At 38.8% G+C, this 17,936-nt stretch overlaps 2 protein-coding genes and 1 long non-coding RNA gene across 3 annotated transcripts; 2 read left to right on the plus strand and 1 right to left on the minus strand.

Moving 5' to 3' along the window:
* The first annotated feature begins 3,780 nt into the window (after positions 1 to 3,780).
* Positions 3,781 to 5,182, plus strand: LOC139192741 (uncharacterized). The gene is made up of 2 exons (XM_070815390.1): positions 3,781 to 4,587; positions 4,700 to 5,182. The coding sequence occupies exons 1-2, from the start codon at positions 3,781 to 3,783 to the stop codon at positions 5,180 to 5,182; spliced, it is 1,290 nt and encodes a 429-aa protein (XP_070671491.1).
* A 5,383-nt stretch (positions 5,183 to 10,565) lies between these two features.
* On the plus strand, positions 10,566 to 12,077 carry LOC103403427 (uncharacterized). The gene is made up of 3 exons (XR_011577290.1): positions 10,566 to 10,720; positions 11,481 to 11,731; positions 11,888 to 12,077. It is a non-coding gene; the product is annotated as an uncharacterized lncRNA (long non-coding RNA).
* Positions 12,078 to 12,763: 686 nt separating this feature from the next.
* Positions 12,764 to 16,337, minus strand: LOC103403428 (uncharacterized). Its single transcript, XM_008342267.4, has 8 exons — positions 16,200 to 16,337; positions 15,269 to 15,829; positions 14,656 to 14,755; positions 14,495 to 14,551; positions 14,038 to 14,155; positions 13,694 to 13,776; positions 13,156 to 13,217; positions 12,764 to 13,075 (listed from the first exon to the last, which is right to left on the minus strand). Exons 2-8 carry the CDS (start codon positions 15,586 to 15,588, stop codon positions 12,982 to 12,984), a joined length of 834 nt encoding a protein of 277 aa, XP_008340489.1. The 5' UTR covers positions 15,589 to 15,829; positions 16,200 to 16,337; the 3' UTR covers positions 12,764 to 12,981.
* Between the last annotated feature and the right edge of the window lie 1,599 nt (positions 16,338 to 17,936).

The raw sequence follows: 17,936 nt of genomic DNA on the forward strand, positions 1-17,936 counted from the left end.
CACTTCCCGGAGCGTTTTTCAACGATTAGGAGGTGATTCCCAACCCAAAGCTTTATCAGAAGTATTTCGAAACCATGAAGCTTCTGAAGAGGCAGAAGATATGAAGGCCAAAACACGGAGGAATGCAGATCATCCTCAATATGGCCATATGGGGAGGGAAATCAAGAGGATTGATGGGATAACAAATCCTGACAGAAAAAGAAATCCTACCCACCTTGGGCGAAAATGGTACGTAGTCGAAAAGAATGGACAGCCTACCAAACAAATAGGAGCCTCCATGGTCAGAAGAGTTCAAAGGCAGCACAAAGCCTACATGAATTCCCTGAAAACCCCCGCAACATCTGAAGCCTCCCAAAATAAAAAATTGGAGAAGACATCATCTGGGGGAAGTAGTCAGCTCCGCTGGAGAAGTAAGAAAGAGGTGGAAAATGCCAGTAGCAAGACAGAAGGCGAGTGGAATCACGTGCCGCAGAGCCAACACCCTGGGAAGTATAGGATCTTAAGGCGAGCTCAAGAATATCTAATCATGGTACCAACTCCCGGATGGAAGCCGAATGGAACTATTTCATCTGAAAGGAAACCACCTTCTCTGCCATTGGTAGATCATTTTGGTGAAGTTCCAAAGCAAACGCTGTATGCGGGCCTGGATCGACAAGAAAAGGCACTGGAACCACTACTTTCAGCAGATGCGATGGCTTGGTTGGATGAATTCATTGACCAGATTGAGAGCAAGAAATAAGATATGCCCGAGCCTAGTGATTTTCATATCAACATGACGTATGTATTATCCGCCATGTTTGGTGCTAGACCTAATCAGCCCGCTACTATGGAGGGTGATTACTTGACAACTGAGCCAATGATGACACATGTCAATGTGGAGGTAGTCGAAGAAGGAGAATCGGGTAAGGCTGAATCCGCTGAAGTGTCCAAAGATGGTCCTTTCAGGATTTATACAGACAAAATGGTGTTTAGCCGCCCGAACATCTCGTTGGCCAATCATCTGAAGCCCATATATGTTACTGCTCATTTGGAAGGGGTGCCCTTCAAAAGAATTTTAATTGATGGGGAAAGAGCTGTTAATGTGTTACCAGCCAAACAAATGAGGAAAATGGGAAGAGGCACGGAGGATCTTATTCCTACAGACATCACGGTCTTTACCTTCTCGGGCGCTATCACCAAAACTCATGGGATATTGCCTTTAAAAGTGGATTTGGGATCTAAACAGATCATGTTGGCATTCTTTGTGGACTGCACCTCCACTTATGGAGCCTTACTCGGAAGAGATTGGATCCATCAAAGTCTAGCCATACCCTCCACTCTTCATCAACAAGTGGCTGTTTATCATGAAACGGGCACAGAAGGACCAGGCTTTTGGGAGATGGTAGAGGCCGAATCATGGCCATTTCTCCCCACAGTTAATGTTGCGGAAGAAAGTTTCTACAACCCCAACGTAGGAATCTTGAAATGTTCAGAAGCTGATGAGAACGGCCGCCCTACCAAGGTGACGGCCCAAAAGCTTTTGGAACAAGGAATGCTCCTTACTAGAGAGGAGTGGGATAGACCTTGTATCATCCCAAATCCTCTACACCATCAATGATCGAACAAAATAAGAAAGATCAGGTAATGGCAGTCAGATCCCTGATTAAAAGACTGTTGATATATGGGAAGGGAAGAAGGTAAGAAAGGGAGCTCTTGGACAAAGAAGAGCAGGAATGGCAAGTGAGAGCTTCAACCAGCCAGCATGAAAGCAATGAGGAATCTTGCAGAGAAGAATTGGAAAGGGCCATTCAAATGGCCGAGTGCATTTATGACCTAGATGGGCCAGACGACTTGCCCGAGAGCCCGGAGCTAGTCGAATTTTTGTGTGCAGAACCGGATAAGCCACCACCAGAAGTCCAAGATATTCTGGAAGTTATTGATCTAGGGACAGAGGAGGATCCAAGACCAATACAAATTAGTGGTTTATTGGGGGTTGATGATCGGGCAAAGATTATCTGCCTTTTGCAAGAATTTAAAAACTGTTTTGCTTGGCATTATACTGAGATGCCAGGTTTAGATTCAGCCTTGGTGGAACATAGAATGCCCATCAAGGAGGGATATAAACCTGTTAAGCAAGCACCACGAAGGATGTCAAATGAGATAGAAGAAAAGGTCAAAGAAGAGATTGAAAGGCTAGTAAAAGCTGGCTTTATCATACCAGCCAAATATGTGGAGTGGTTGGCCAACATTGTACCCGTTTTAAAAGCTGTAACAAAAGCAGTACGATGTTGTGTGGATTACAGAAATATTAATAGCGCTACACCAAAAGATGAGTATCCCATGCCCATGGCCGATTTATCCATAGATGCGGTAGCAAAACATAAAGTCTTATCTTTTATGGATGGGAATGCCGGGTATAATCAGATAAAGATGGCTCTAGATGATATACACAAAACAGCTTTTAGGTGTCCCGGTCATGTGGGGGCATATGAATATCTGATCATGCTATTCAGGCTCAAGAATGCTAGTGCAACCTACCAAAGGGCAATGAATGTCATTTTTCACGATCTAATTGGCCAGAGCATGGAAGTATACATCGATGACATAGTGGTGAAGTCTAAGACAGAAGAGCAGCATCTGGAAGACCTCAAACAAGCATTAACAAGGATGAGGATCCATAAATTAAAGATGAATCCAAAGAAGTGCGCGTTTGGAGTAAGAACGGGCAACTTCTTGGGATTCCTGGTGCATCAAAGAGGTGTAGAAGTGGACAAGAACAAATCTCGGGCAATAATGGAGTCACCTTCACCCACCAACAAAGTGCAACTCCAGAGGCTACTGGGCAAAATTAACTTCTTGAGGAGATTCATTGCCAATTTAGCAGGCAAGATCCAGCTGCTGACTCCTTTACTAAGATTGAAAGATAAACAAAACTTCGAGTGGGGACCACCACACCAACAGGCCTTTGACAGCATCAAGGCCTATTTAACTTCTCCACCAGTGTTGGTGCCACCTCAAAGGGGAAAACCCTTGAAGCTGTATATTTCTGCCTCAGAAAAGTCAATCGGGAGTTTGCTAGCCCAAAACAATGAAGGCGGGAAGGAGCAGGCAGTGTACTACCTCAATAGAATTCTGACCGAGGTAGAAACAAGATATTCCCCAGTAGAGAGATTATGCTTGGCTTTATATTTCACTGCCAGTAAGCTAAGGCATTACATGTTACCTTGTCACGTGCACATCATCGCCAAGACAGATGTGATAAAGTACATGTTATCAAAGCCAATGCTAACAGGAATGATTGGGAAATGGATTCTAGCATTATCAGAATTCAGTTTTCAGTATGTACCCCAAAGGGCAGTCAAAGGCCAAGCAATTGCTGACTTCCTGGCCGAGCATCAAGAATCTCAAAGTGAGGTAATCAATATCCCAGGAAGCCTGGAGGTCACTAGCATTTGGATCCCGCCAAGAAAAGATATCTCGGGCAAGGAAGAGTGGGTCCAGCAAGAGATAAGAAGAGTGACTGGTCTCTGGATCACTCATTGGAAGCTGTATTTTGATGGATCTCACACTTAGAAGGCTTCAGGAGCAGGAATTGTGATTGTAAACCCTCAAGGGGTTTATCATTATTACTCATTTCTCCTGGACTACCAAGGAAATAATAATAATCGGGCAGAGTATGAGGCCTTAATAATTGGTCTGGAAATCTTGATGGATCTGGGGGCAGTAGAGGTAGAGGTCTTTGGAGATTCAGAGTTAGTAATAAACCATTTAAATGGGGAGTTCAAGTGCAGACATATTACCATGGCGAGGTATTACTTGGCAGCTACGCAATTACTGAGTTTCTGGGATTCTGAGATATCAGTCAATCATGTTCCCAGGGGATCTAACTTAGCGGCCAACGAGATGGCACAACTAGCCTCAGGAGTGCCAATACAGGAGAGAATATATGGGGTAAATGTCGAGATCCAAAGAAGAAACCTTCCTTCTATCTTAGAAGGGGGATTTAGTCTAGATATAATGGTGCTAGAAACCGAGATAAAAGATTGGATGTCACCTATCATTCATCATTTGAATGATCCCTCTTCGCCTACAAGCAAGAAGGATAGACAGCAAGCAACCAAGTATGTCTTATGGGCGAGGAACTTGCTAAGGAAAACTCCATATGGGTTACTATCGAAATGCTTGGGCCAAGAAGAATCCATGAGGCTAATGGCCGAAGTACATGAAGGAGTATGTGGAGCACATCAGGCTGGAACGAAGATGAGATGGTTGCTTAGAATGTATGGTTATTTCTGGCCCGACATGGAAAAAGATTGCAAGTCTTATGCCCGAGGTTGTGAAGAATGTCAAAGGCACGAACCTCTCCAGCATGTGCCCTCGGTACCTTTAAATCCAGTAGTCAAGCCTTGGCCCTTCAGAGGATGGGCAATGGACTTCATCGGGCAAATCTATCCAGCTTCTAGTAAAGGGCATACTTTCATAATTGTAGCAACGGATTATTTCACCAAGTGGGTGGAAGCATCAGCAGTAAAATCCATAACTTCAGCCGCAGTCAAGAATTTTATCGAGACCAAGATTCTGCACAGATATGGGGTGCCCGAAACTATAGTAAACGGATCGTGGGCCATCTTTTATTTCAAAAGAAGTTGAGGAGTTTGCAAGCAAGTACAAAATAAAGATGATCCAGTCCAGTCCATACTACCCTTAATCAAATGGCCAGGCAGAGGCCAGCAACAAGATCCTGGTCAACATTATCAAAAGAATGGTGATAGATAGTCCAGAAAAGTGGCATGAAAATCTAGGGAACACTTTGTGGGCATACAGAACTTCCAAAAGGGCAGGAACATGGACAACTCTTTATGCTTTAACTTTCGGGCAAGATGCAATGCTCCCCGTGGAGATCAATGTAAGTTCTGTCAGAATTCAAAATCAATTTGGATTACATAGTGAAGAGTACATCGAAGTCATGTGTCAAGGAATTGAAGACTTGGATGTAGCCCGAATTGAAGCTTTGAACCAGATTCAGGAAGGAAAGAGAGCCGTTGCCCGAGCTTATAACAAAAAGGTAAAGATAAAGTCTTTTAAGGAAGGGGATTTAGTCTGGAAGACAGTCCTCCCTCTAGGAGCTCAGCTCAGGGGCTTTGGAAAATGGAGCCCGACATGGGAAGGTCCTTTCATTATTAGTCGCGTTTTGGATAGATGAGGATACTACTTGGCGGACCTTGAAGGAAACAGGCATAAACATCCCATTAATGTTAAATTTTTAAAGAAATATTGTCCTACGTTGTGGGATGTTAGAGATTGTTATATTGAAGAGGATGCAAGGTAATGCAAGCTTCAGGATATCAATGTGCAGTTATCAATCATTCAAGAAGACGAAAAGACATGAGTTGCTGAAATAATGTATATTTCATTTTGACAAATTGGTGAAATTTACAAAAGATTCAAAGCCGACGTATTACAATCAATTCTCCTTCTGGATGCAATGATATCTTCAGCTGATTTTCCGATGTCTTCATGGATGGAACCCGATCAGGTGATCGGGTTGTGCGGCCAAGACACGCCTGGTAGAGGATCCTCAATCAAGACCATCACCATATGTGATGGTGAAGCCCGACTTATTATGGTAGCAAGCAGGAAAGCAAGCCTTCGTGAGGAAACCACCTGACCAAGGGTGTTGGAGATAACGGGGTGTTCGACCAAAGGTGTTGGAGATAGCGATTATTTGATGAAAACTCTTTTTCTCACGGAAAGGGAATTTTAGGAAACTCCACTTAAAATATGAAGAACTCATTCCACAGTTTTGGAGGAAACTCAGAAAGAAGAAACACTTGGGGAGAATGAAAGTTAAGTTCGAGGATGGTTTGTTAAGAAAGCTGGCATTTATAAAGAATATCAGAGGGTAGTTCAAGGGTTGTGGGAAGATCAAGAGACTCCGGGTGCCATTAATTTCATCTAGAAGACACAAGTTACAAGGGCAAGAGTGCAGCCGCATGCATCTATTCAATCAATATTGGCGCCTGGAATTCCAGGCTAAATATCAATTGAAGTGGGCACTGTTTGGATCAAAACTTGAACTTTGGGCTCAGGAAAGGGGCTGGCCCAAAAGGATGCCTAAAGGAAGAATCGGCCTAAGCCCAGCCAAAGCCCAGAAAGCAGAAAAAGGCTTTTCTGACTTAGTGCAGCTCATAAAGACCACTTGCTCACCTACCCAAAGGCCAAGTGGTATAGACTGACCAGCTATACAGCCCATAAAGTACTTTATAATGGCAGAACAAGTAAAATAGCTGATGAGTCACTGCCTCTCAAGTTGCATTCGGGCAAGGCTGCTGCTACAAGAGGCTAAGCTGAGTTGTCTATAAAAGAAGAAAGAGAAATCAGGATTAGGGACACTCAAACAAACAAACAAATGCAAGCACAAACTCTGCTCAAAGCCAGATTTGCCTTCAAAACGAAGCTGTAGTCAGCCCAAGCCTTCATCCCTCTCGGGATAAATCTTCACTCAGACCTTTGTAATAGCTCTGCTACCCTGTTCAACCTTGCTGTAGTATCGATTTCTCTTTGCAAACTCCTCTCCTTACCTCTCTCTAAAGCTCTCAGACCCTTGATAAGCCACAAAGATAGGAACCTGCAAGACGACCAGGCTTGCCCGACAAGGTTAAACCTTGCCCGATCTTCTTTTTTTTTGTCTTTTCATTAGCCTAGTAATATGTTGTATACTTCCAGTTGTATTCAAGTTATTTCTAGTAAGATGACTATTAAAAGAATCTCTCAGCACTTAGATCCGATTTGAATATATCTTCATTGTTCAAACCAGATCTAAGTTCTATGCCATCGAGCATGTAAATTTGATTAGTTGAAAGTCCTTGGCCTCAAGGCATAAAAAAGAACCTTATGTGGACTTAACCCATCCACGATAGTCCTTGATAAACAAGAAGTCCGAAGTTACTTGGGGTGCAAGTAATCGACCTACCCCTTAGTTTTATTTCTATTATATTATGATTATCATAGAACGCTTAAGAATGGAATAGATTCTGATGGGAAGCCTCAAGGCCTACACCTAAGGCCCCATAAAGGCACCTATTCGGATTCATTCCGTTCCGCGGTCTAGGACGTTTGAGTATAGAGAACGAATTCTGATGGGAAGCCTCAAGGTCTACACCTAAGGCCCCACAAAGGCACCTATTTGGGTTCGTTCTATCTCTCAGATTTGGGTAATGAGAAGTATAATAGTTGTAAGGCTCCTGCAATCAATGGAACAAATATTATATGTTCGAGCACTGGTTTAGTTATTGATGGGAAGCCTCAAGGCCTACACCTAAGGCCCCACAAAGGCACCTGTTATAACTAACACGATTTCTCGGGCATATATATATATATATATATATATATATATATACACAACTAAAACTCGACATCCATTTTACATTTGCCATGCTAAAGATGGCAGTGGCACACCTGAATACTTAGAAGTTAATCTTGATTGTGAGCCTCAAGGCCTACACCTAAGGCCCCACAAAGGCACCTCTCAAAGTTAACGTTGTCCTTCTCTTCAAGCTTTGCCCGACAAGTCTTGCCCGATAAGTCTCGCCCGACGAGCCTTGCCCGACAAAGCCCGACAGTGAAGCAGAAGCCCGACAGCAGCCCTCAGTCGGCACCAACCTCCCGGGGAGCTGTGCGCTCGTCGGCCAGGAAACGTCCCCGACGGAAATTCCTAACGCGAACAGGTGCACCAGCATGTCTTTGTCACAATTCAGTCCACAAATCTCTCGTCACAACAAATACAACCAACTTTGTTCGTTTGCCAGGCGGGCATCTCTCGAAACAATTTGAGTTGTTCGTGAAAGAAACAAGTCAATCTTAATTGGGTTTGATTAAGATACGAATTAAAATTTGGACATTGGTATCCTTGGTTCACAAAGCTCGTGGAAAGAAGCTTCTACTTTTTCACAAGACAACTCAAACTAGGTTTGAAATCGGCTCGAAATAGTTTGAGTACTTGCCTTGGATTTAGCTCGTGAAAGTAACAAGAGAAGTCTAATTTATCTCGATTAAAACAAATCAAACTAAAATATTGATATGTTTGGTTTACAAAACTCGTGAGAATTGCTTGTATTAATTTCAGCTCGATTTGGATTTAACGGGTGAAAGTAACAAGCCAAGTTTAATTTAGCTCGATGAAAAGACAAACCAAACTAAAATATTTATATGTTTGGTTTACAAAACTTGTGAGAAGCTTGTATTTTATCATGCATACTGTCACACAGCTTATTCATAAACTAAATTATAATGACAAAGGGGATCAATTAGGCGGCTAAGTTTCTTGGTACTACTTAATTATCAGATGCACATACAAAGATTTATGGATTTATTAAACAATTAATTAAATAAATCTTTGACTAAAACCCAAAGAACATCGTGGAAAATGAGTAAACTATAACAATGTGCATGCGTGCAGGCTTTGGTCGCATTCATATGTTGTCTACGATAACCTCATAAAATGGCTTTGTTTTGGAAGAACATGTTTTTGGCATTTTTCTTCCAAGGGAATTTGGTTGTTACTTGTTAGTGAAGGCAAAAGAGACATAAGAAACATTCATCCCATATATCATTCATTTTTAATATATATATATATATATATATATATATATATATATATATATACCTGAGAAAAATAAGCCATTCAAACTTAAAAGTTGATCTTCTATCTATTAGGACAAAAAAAAAAATTATTTTCTTAGGACCCGGCTTCTCTGCCCTCCCATTTCCCATACACTCTCATCCCCTCCTATTTTGTGTGTTCACGGTTAAGCCACGTCAACATTTTATATTGATTTTTTTATAGATATTATAAGACAAAAAGTAATAATAATATAAAATGTTAACGTGTCTTAACTGTGACCGCACAAATAAGAGGGATGAGAGTGTATGGGAAGTGTGAGAGCAGAAAAGCCAGGTCCATTTTCTTAATGGGGAAAGTACGTACTTTGTCCAAGAGTTGAGCACTTGATTCCAAAAGCAACAATGTAATTTGAAAGTACAAAAAAATGTATTTGTGGGATTTGATGGATATGCAAATAGCTTTATTTGTCACTTTGATTTGGAACTTAATGATCAGCAAATCTTCATCTTCTTTGTTTGGATGTGCTTTTGCAACCTCCCCGATAATTTTTATTGATCTCTATTTTTTAGTCTAAATATTGAGTAAAAATTTTGAGCTATAACTCATAATTTTTATCACTTTTGTAAAATCATCACAAAACATATAACTCACAATTTTATCACTTTTGTATAAATCATCATAAAATATTGTTCACAATATTTTCTTCGATCTTATAATTTATTCTGTTATAGTATAAATTGTGTCTTGCTAGTAATTATCATTTATTTTATGTTTTGCATCATAAAAAATAAATCTCAATTTCTCTTATTAAATTTGCCTTACAATGCAAATTATCTCGCAAAAAAAATTTAGTATTTAAATTTTTGCAAAAACCTGTGACGACTAACTACAAAACTTACATATATTTAATACAATCACTATTTGACGATAAAAAATAATTTATGTAAATATGAGTATTTGATACAATCATCAATGATTATCAAGATAATCATTGTTTTAAATAGGTGTAAGTATTGTTGTTAAATCCGAAACTGTGAGTCATAAAACACATTTAGAGAAAAATTTTAAATGGGCCCAAATTATAATGGAGTGGTTTGGGCTTCAAGTTTAGGCGCCTAATAACAACCGGGCCTATTGGGTTCGCTTAATGCAAGTTCCAGCTTGTTTTTACCATGTTACCCCGAATTTTAAAAACTCAAGTATATATGACAATTTTCTAACAGTTTGGTTTCAAATACTGTAAATTTAAGGTCTAGCTTTAACAAGGAATTTGAGCTAAAGCCACTCTTTGAGTTCTAACTTTAATTTAAGGTCTAACCCTTCACTTATAAGTGAGAGGTTTTAAGTTCGATTTTCGCCAAAGACGAATTTTAATCACATTAATGCTAGCTCACTGTGAGGCTTAGCTTATCCCCTCACCCCCTTAGTGTAGATAACATCGTTTGTTCAAAAAAAAAAAACTTTAATTTAAGGTCCAACCCTAATTAGATAATTAAGTCTTTTATTAATTCAAAGAAGAAGACGAGAGAAATGCATTTGGCCTTATGCTATTTTTTATTCTCTAACAACAATCTGTTCTTGCTCACCCAATTTATTTGATTATGTTGATCATCAAAGGCAAGTTCAAATTTTCAGACATTGATGAAAGTATCGCTAAATTGTAGTGCTAGCTTGTACAATATTTGAAGATGGTTGTTGACGAATGCCTTCATATCACATTGGACAACTTCATACTTTTCCTTCGAAAATTTCGAAATTGCTTGATGGAATTGTGTGAGAGAAAGAGAAGTTGACGGGTTGCCATTGATTTAATTTTTCAATAAATATTTTTGTCAATTTTAATTTTAATTATTTAATCCGAAACTCTATTTTTAAAAGAAAAAGATATTTACCACAAAACCCAACACCACCGCAGTCCCCCCCTTTTATTTCTTAAAATATACATTTTATATATAAATATTTTTGCACGACCAAAACAAACTTTTTAGTTTTAATTTCTTGCCTCAAAAAGTAGTTTTATTAAATTAATATTATTTATGCGCCTCTCTCTGTTGAAGCAGTACAGACTACAGGAGGTAAACAACATATGACATCCTCGTTTTCACGAACACCGTTCAGGTAACTCTCTCTCCTCTCCTTCTTCTTCCTCTTTTTTTCCCTAATTTAATTTGTTTCTTTTATATTTTAATTTTCATTTATTATTAATTCTCTGTTGCTTTGAATTTTGTATGTTTAATTCGTTATTTTTCTGGGTTTTGTGCTTCGAATTATGTATGATTTATGATACTCTGGGATGAGGGGTTGATTTATTTTACATATGTATGTTATTATTTTCCAACATTATTTTTTCCTTCGAAAATTTCGAAATTGCATGATGCAATTCTATGAGAGCTTCCGAGTTCAAACTAATGAATTTCCAGCAGCTGGTTTAGCTCAAAAGTGCTTTCAACAAAACGAATTTGAACCTTTTTTATTCGATTATTAATAATAATTTTAGTATCTGATGATTTTGAATGTAGTTTTACCATTGTAGTAAAAGAATCACTTTTTTTTTTCCCAGAAAGTTTTTGTGCTGTGATCAAAAGTGCTTTTAAGACAAGTCATCGTTTTGGCACAGTCGCACCGTTTGGTTTGGGGAGTAATTTTCACACTCTCGTTTCCTCTTTCTGAACTTTCGACCGTTATTTATGTACTTTGATTCTCTTTTGATTTATTCAATCTAAAGTTTGGTGAAAAAAAAATTGTGGGATCACTTCCCCTTTTGCTTTTCTTAAGCACAAAGGCTTCAACTTTCAATTGAGGCGTATGCTTTTCTTGTGACATGAGGAAAACCTTGCTCTTATTTATTCTACTTGATGCCATAATTTGTATTGTGTAGGGCATGCTAAAATGGTGGACATGCAATTAAAGGGAAGTGCTTGCAGGATTAAGAAGTGTGCTTTCGATTTACTGTCAATCGGGAACGATCTGACGAATGACGATCACTCGTGGGAGTTGATGGGGAGGGATCTCCGCCTCAAATCGACGTTCTTGTACTGTGATCTTAATCAGATGATCTCTCGTTCACCAAGGGACCAGAAGAGAGCTCTCACTGAACTTGCCAACAAACTGTTTTGCTCCATTGAAGAGGTAATTAACTTAACCACCGGTATGCAACTGCGTTTAGACCTCCCTAAACACATGCGGGGATGTTATTGTGCGGTATCTCAAACCAATTGCGCATTTTTGTACGGTTTAGCTTTTTCACGTGACAGTATGTTGGTTGTTTATGTATTTGTTTTCCAGTTGGATCAGGCAGTGAAAATTCGAAGCCTGGCGCTGACCCAAGATCGATACAATGAGGCTGCTGTCATTTTACAGGAGGTGATGGCTCTTGCGCCTTAAAAATAATACGGTCGATGGTTACAAACACTGATCTGTATATTATCTGTACACAAATTTCATGTCATCTCTAAAGAAATAGCTTGATCCTCGAGTCAGGTCTCGTTTTTTCGGTTTCAAACAGCGCAACCCCGTTGCTATTTAGATATGTATTCACCGTAACATTCCGGCATAGAAAACCAGTAGGGTTCCTCACAGTACTGAACTTAAAAAGCATATCATCAAAGGAAAAATGAGCAAACCAACAAATCAAACCGGGGTACCAAACAAAAGCGATGTGGTACAATTAACAATTACTAGTTGAGTTTATAAGAGTGAAACAATAAGTACTGGGAGCTCAAACTACATCTATATCGTTTATTTCCTGCACAAATGGAAGTAAGATCAAATGAAGCCAGCCAGGGATGGAGAAGTAAGATCAAATGCCAAATTCAGGCGGGTCTGAGTAGGCCTCGTCGGAGATTTCCAACTCTGCTTCCCAACTCGTTCGCTTTGCGCCTCAGACAACGAGGCAGTCCATCAGGATTCATGAACTTGATCTGTCTGCTTGAATTGGTCATTACAAATAAAAAATCAACTCCGTAGGTGAAAAAGTATACATATTCGGCTCATTGGCATCAAGCGATGAGCCCAGAGAAAGCCTGGACACAAAATTAAACTCGGAGTAGGCGTTTGGGAAGGGGAAACTTGGCGATTGCTCCTCAGAGTACTTTTACTATTTATATGCAAGTAATCAGATGCTGTTGAAAAATAAATAGAGGACAATTCTAAGTGAAGAAATGCAGAAATGACAGCTAGTACTTTCATCAAATTTGTATTAGATTACAGGCTGAAATAGTCTAGAATTAATAGTTACGAAAGGCGTAAATAAAGAGTACACATTCATCCAGCTATACAACAATTTGGAAAACACTTTCCAACCCCTCCCGCCTTCACAAGTGCCCGTGTCTTGCACACCAACTCGCCAAGAATATATGAGTCATTTCACATGAACTTACCTAAGTCGCATTACGCAAGATACTATTAGCAAGATCCTCGTCAATGGGTGGCAGTGGTGGCATTTGGCTCATTATGCCAGGCATAGCTCTCATGCTGCAAAAAAATGAAAAAGCATTCGTCAAAGTTTACCAAATCGGCATTATTTGTAATATACATTGAAACCAAGCACCTACTCATTAAGGATGGCAGTTATATTGTTCCTCGTGCGGTAGAAGAGGTCAATGTTTTCCTGTAACTGTTTATGAAAGAAACAAACTTTTAAGCAAAAAACACATGATTCATATGTTAATGATATTATATGGTCATCAGAAATGTAGATAAAAATTATGCCGGCAAATTAAAACTCAGAAAAGAGAGATGCTAGGGGTAGGCAGTGTCGTCGTTTAGCGATAACACGTGTATATAGCGTATTGGATTATACTGTGTCAACAGCAAAAAAGGTCAGCTTAACATAACTGAGTAGATCAATGTAGTGGATTATTTCATTCATCAATATATGCTGATCAATTGGAAAAGTAAAATTCCAGAAGAAGACTATCAAGCAGCAATGCTGCCGCATAATGCATCGGTTGCATAAAGTAACATAACAAGAAAAGGCATATTCCCTTTTCGCTTCTGACATATGACTTCAACCATAGCGTGTGGAACAACATGGCATGCAAATTAGATGTGCAATAATCAACATGAACTATGATGGCAGGAGGCACTGACCTTGTATGAAGAAAGATTAGATGTAATTTGACTGAAAGCTTGAGCATTTTGCTCCAATAGATGCTTGGCTGTGCCACTTAATCCTGATATTAACCAAAGAACAATTACGTCAATGAAACTATCAAATGAAATATAATACATGTGCACAACTTCAAGACGGGAACAAGGAACAATATAGCAAGAAAGAAAATAGAATGAAATGTGTATGGTGGATTCTTGAAAGGCAATGGGAGGAAATAACGATATACAGACATATATTGACTGAGAGAAAGATGTGCGCAAATAGGAACTATAAGATTTAGATGAAAACAATAATGAGAGAAGAAACAAGGTATTTCTCGAACCTTCATACTGCAAACGCTCATTCTGGTCCATATGGTGCCCCATAAGAGAATATGCAGCCATGTCCAGTGGTGGAGCTGAATGTATGTTTGTCTTTGAAGACGACTCCACCAGTTTATCCTGAAGAAGCATGATCTTTAGAATACTGGTTCTTCAATCAACATAAGATCCTAAAGACATTCATTGGTTCAATTAACTAAAACAAAAATCCCATTCACTGTGTTACAGCTTAGGACAGCAAAAGTCACCGATACATCAAGGGATCTTAAGTTTTCATGTCTAACAATAACTGCAGTTAGAATATACATTATTGTTTAAACTCAGGGTAAGGAGTCAAGACATTATTATTATTATTATTTCCAGTAAGAGCCTTGAACTGAATGAATCTTCATGATACAAAAATGAAAAGTTCAAGCCAAAACCAATGTCAGACAGTTCGCATAAACTTCAGAAATATACCTTCCTAATGTTCCCCTTCTTTCCCATACTATGTTCTTCAGATTTCCTACGCTTTCTCTGCAAAACATTTCAAAAGTAGTTCCAACTCAACCAAAAAATCTAAGGAACAAATCTAGAGTAATGAACAAAACTAAAAATACATCAATAGGTGAAGAGCTTACAGTCATCCACCTACACCTCAAAGCAACATCACGCACAGTTTTATCACGTAACATTGCCGCGATCTTTATGTACCTCATAATACTTGGTTCATTGGCATATCTACATTTGGAAAATAAATGGCTCAAAAATGTTAAACTCAAAACACAGTAAATGAAACCACCATAGTAGGACAACAACTAGGCAACAGACAGTAAAGTGAAAGAAATTCAATTCCCATCATAGCAAGCGGATATGTGAAACAATAAGGCTACTTAGATCATAACCATACCAATTACAGTTTTGGAGCACGATGGGGGGGAGGCCATAGACATAAAGTAATGGTTTAAGAAGCTGATGGTTTTAAGTCCAAAGAAATATATGTTATGCCTGTATTAGAATGAAGATTTGCAGTTTGCTACAGTTAGACAGAGTGCAAACATTACGAGACTCCATCAACAACAAAGTTTAATCACATCAGAAGCTTCGTCACAACATCCAATGAATCGTTACTAAACGTAGTTTAGCAACACGAATATCAAACTAATAGGCAATTATACATAACTGTGGCACTTAAACACAAACACATATGAACGATAACGAATTTAACAAGAGATAAGATTCCGAATGACCTACTTGCCAAGGCCCTCCTCCAATTTGTACTGTTCCTCCACAGACCACTCAACAGCCAAACCTGTGTCATGCTTGAGCCCAGGGACCGAATCGAGAAGCAGAGAACCAGATGAACTCCCAGCCTGACTAATTACAGGATTGTTGTTAACTATGCCCGAATGCGACGAAAACATCATGCCCCCGTCCGTACCAAAGTAATTCCCCATCGGAATCATCTCCGAACTGCTGTTTATGGCCCCGGACTGAAACGATATCGCGTGTCGGTTCAAACCGTAGCCAAAAGCTTCGTCACGGTGAAACCCTGTGTTCGACTGCATCGCCATTTCCTTGCAATTTCTGCTACTAAATCCCAGCCGGGGGAGCACACAAATCAACTACGCAATCCAAACCAACGCACGATACTTTTGAAGGAATTGAAATCCCATGTCGCGTAAAGCCAACGCTTTCCTTCTCGTTACCAGAAACCACTGATTTGGGGCTGCTCAATCATCAAAACTCTCGGCTCATCAAGTTCAAAACCTTAGATTCCACGGCTCAACGACGATTGCAGCTACCCCAATTAAGCTGCAACAAACCGCCATAACTGGTGACAAAAGTCTTCAAATTTCAGCAAAAAATAGCAACTTTAATCTCCAACGGCAATACCCAAATCCCCAAAACTCGAACAAAATCCCCAAATAGAAAAACCCCTCAAATTTTCAGACCCTCGAAAGCTCCTGAAGCAACAGAAAATCCCCAAAGATGGGGAAGGAGGAGGAGAAGAAGAAGAAAAAGCTGAGCACCCAATAGTAACAAAAACCCAGAAAAAATGTTGAAAGCATTTGCTTCGTGTAGCTCCGAAATGGCAGATAATGGAAAGCACTGAGAGGAGAGCACCAAGTGGGTACTACCTACGTGTGGTGCTTAGAGAGAGAAAAGCTTGAGAGGGCGTTACCTTTTTGGGGTTCAACTTTCCGACGGACCCCTAATTGGTCCTCCCTTCCTTTCTTTATTCATTTTTTTTTTTCCTTTTTTTTTTCCTGGGCAGTAGTAGCAGTGATGGCTCCCTCTCTCTCTCTCTCTCCTGCTCTCTGCTACTTTCTCTTTTCTTTTTTATTTTGATTTATTTCCTTTTTTCGAAAAGCTTTTTTGGAATATTTAATTTAATTTTCTGGTTGGTTTGTTTGTTTTCTCCTTTTTGTACAGAGAAAGACAAAGAAGATAGCTCAGAGGCCTGGCGCTCTCAGCCAATGGGGAACCGAAGAATGGGGGGCAACAAAAAGTTGAAGCCTTTAATTTTAAGGAAAACTAATGAAAAGAGCTTGAAAACTTTGAGTTTTAATGATAAGGACAAAATAAAGGGTAAAGTGAATAGTATCAGGATTGACTTTTTAGTGTAAAAATGTGGTTTTTCGTTAAAGTGAACAGTACCGGAGCTTTTCGTTAAAATTCTCTTAATTTTAATGTTTTTTATTTAATTATTTTTATTTATTCAATTCGTAAAGTTGAATAAATTAATATATGGTTGTAGATCTCGGAATTCAGCAACAGTGCGAATCCCCATAAGCATTTGATGCCAATTATTGTGGACTCTCCACCTTTCCTTTCGCACCACTTTTTTTCATCAACTTTTTTCTTTTAATTGGTTTTTAAGTATACGGTAATAGACATCCAACTCCAACTACGCATACGTGGACGCGGTTATGTTGATCGGTGGCGGTGTTTGATATTTTTTCGATACATTAGATATTTTCGTGAAAATTAGAAAAAATAAATTTCATTTCATATGTATAAATTCTTAAATTTTGATTAAAATTGACAGATTTCGTTGATATTTTTTACATACCAATTAAATATCGACAAACTATCATATGACATTCTAAACTTTCATTTAAAATTTTCATATTTTTAGTAAATTTTCATTATTTCAATCGAATGCAACCGATGAGGATATATCCATCTGTATTCCACAGATTTACATATTAATATTCTCACTGATACTAATATTTTAAATATTAATTAGCAACTCCATTATTTATATCTTCTTCACTATTTTATATTAGTTTAAACTAAAGTAGCATTTGTATAAACATAATAAACCATTTTCTTACACCTTCTAACTTTAGATATAAAAAGAAAAATATAATAATGTTGGACTTTTATTTCCACTTAGATGAAAACCTTTTGCACAAAATCTGGGCAACACAAAACTAAATTGATTTTGGAATTGTTTATTTGATTGGTGGAAATGTAAACCTCAAAAATCCAACGGGCTTAATCATCACAACTTTATCCACAACCTTAAATCTAATTATTTTGTAATTGTTAATTCATCAATCTATTTTTTTAATTCCATAATGATTCAAGTATAGAATGCCAATAATAAATGGAATGTTTTCACTTACCCTTCTAAAACAACTTACATGAAATTAATTCATTGTAACAATAGCGTTTCTGTAAAATAATATTATGAAACACAACTCATAAACAGCAATATCGGAACACCACGTAACGATGAACAGCTAACGTCATTCTCCACAAATCCAACCAAAACACCCACAAAGTTGATATGGTTACACAAATATCCACCCGGATAAAGTGCGTCGGAACGGGCATAGCAACATAGCCGATGGAACGTCAACTAATGGTTTGCGGGAACATGTAGTTAGAATCGAACACAAAAATTGAGGAA

Source organism: Malus domestica, chromosome 16 (genome assembly GCF_042453785.1).
Source record: "Malus domestica chromosome 16, GDT2T_hap1".
In the NCBI taxonomy this organism is placed as follows: Eukaryota; Viridiplantae; Streptophyta; class Magnoliopsida; order Rosales; family Rosaceae; genus Malus; species Malus domestica.

What these genes read in the sequence shown, in the direction of transcription:
- LOC103403428 (XM_008342267.4), bottom strand. Translation starts at nt 15,588, where the DNA reads ATGGCGATGCAGTCGAACACAGGGTTTCACCGTGACGAAGCTTTTGGC. An exon ending in CTAATCTTTCTTCATACAAG is followed by an intron (nt 13,218 to 13,693) that starts GTCAGTGCCTCC and finishes TTTCATAAACAG; the next exon opens with TTACAGGAAAACATTGACCT. An exon ending in ATAACTGCCATCCTTAATGA is followed by an intron (nt 13,076 to 13,155) that starts GTAGGTGCTTGG and finishes ATTTTTTTGCAG; the next exon opens with CATGAGAGCTATGCCTGGCA.
- LOC139192741 (XM_070815390.1), top strand. Translation starts at nt 3,781, where the DNA reads ATGGCGAGGTATTACTTGGCAGCTACGCAATTACTGAGTTTCTGGGAT. An exon ending in ATGGGGTGCCCGAAACTATA is followed by an intron (nt 4,588 to 4,699) that starts GTAAACGGATCG and finishes TCAAATGGCCAG; the next exon opens with GCAGAGGCCAGCAACAAGAT.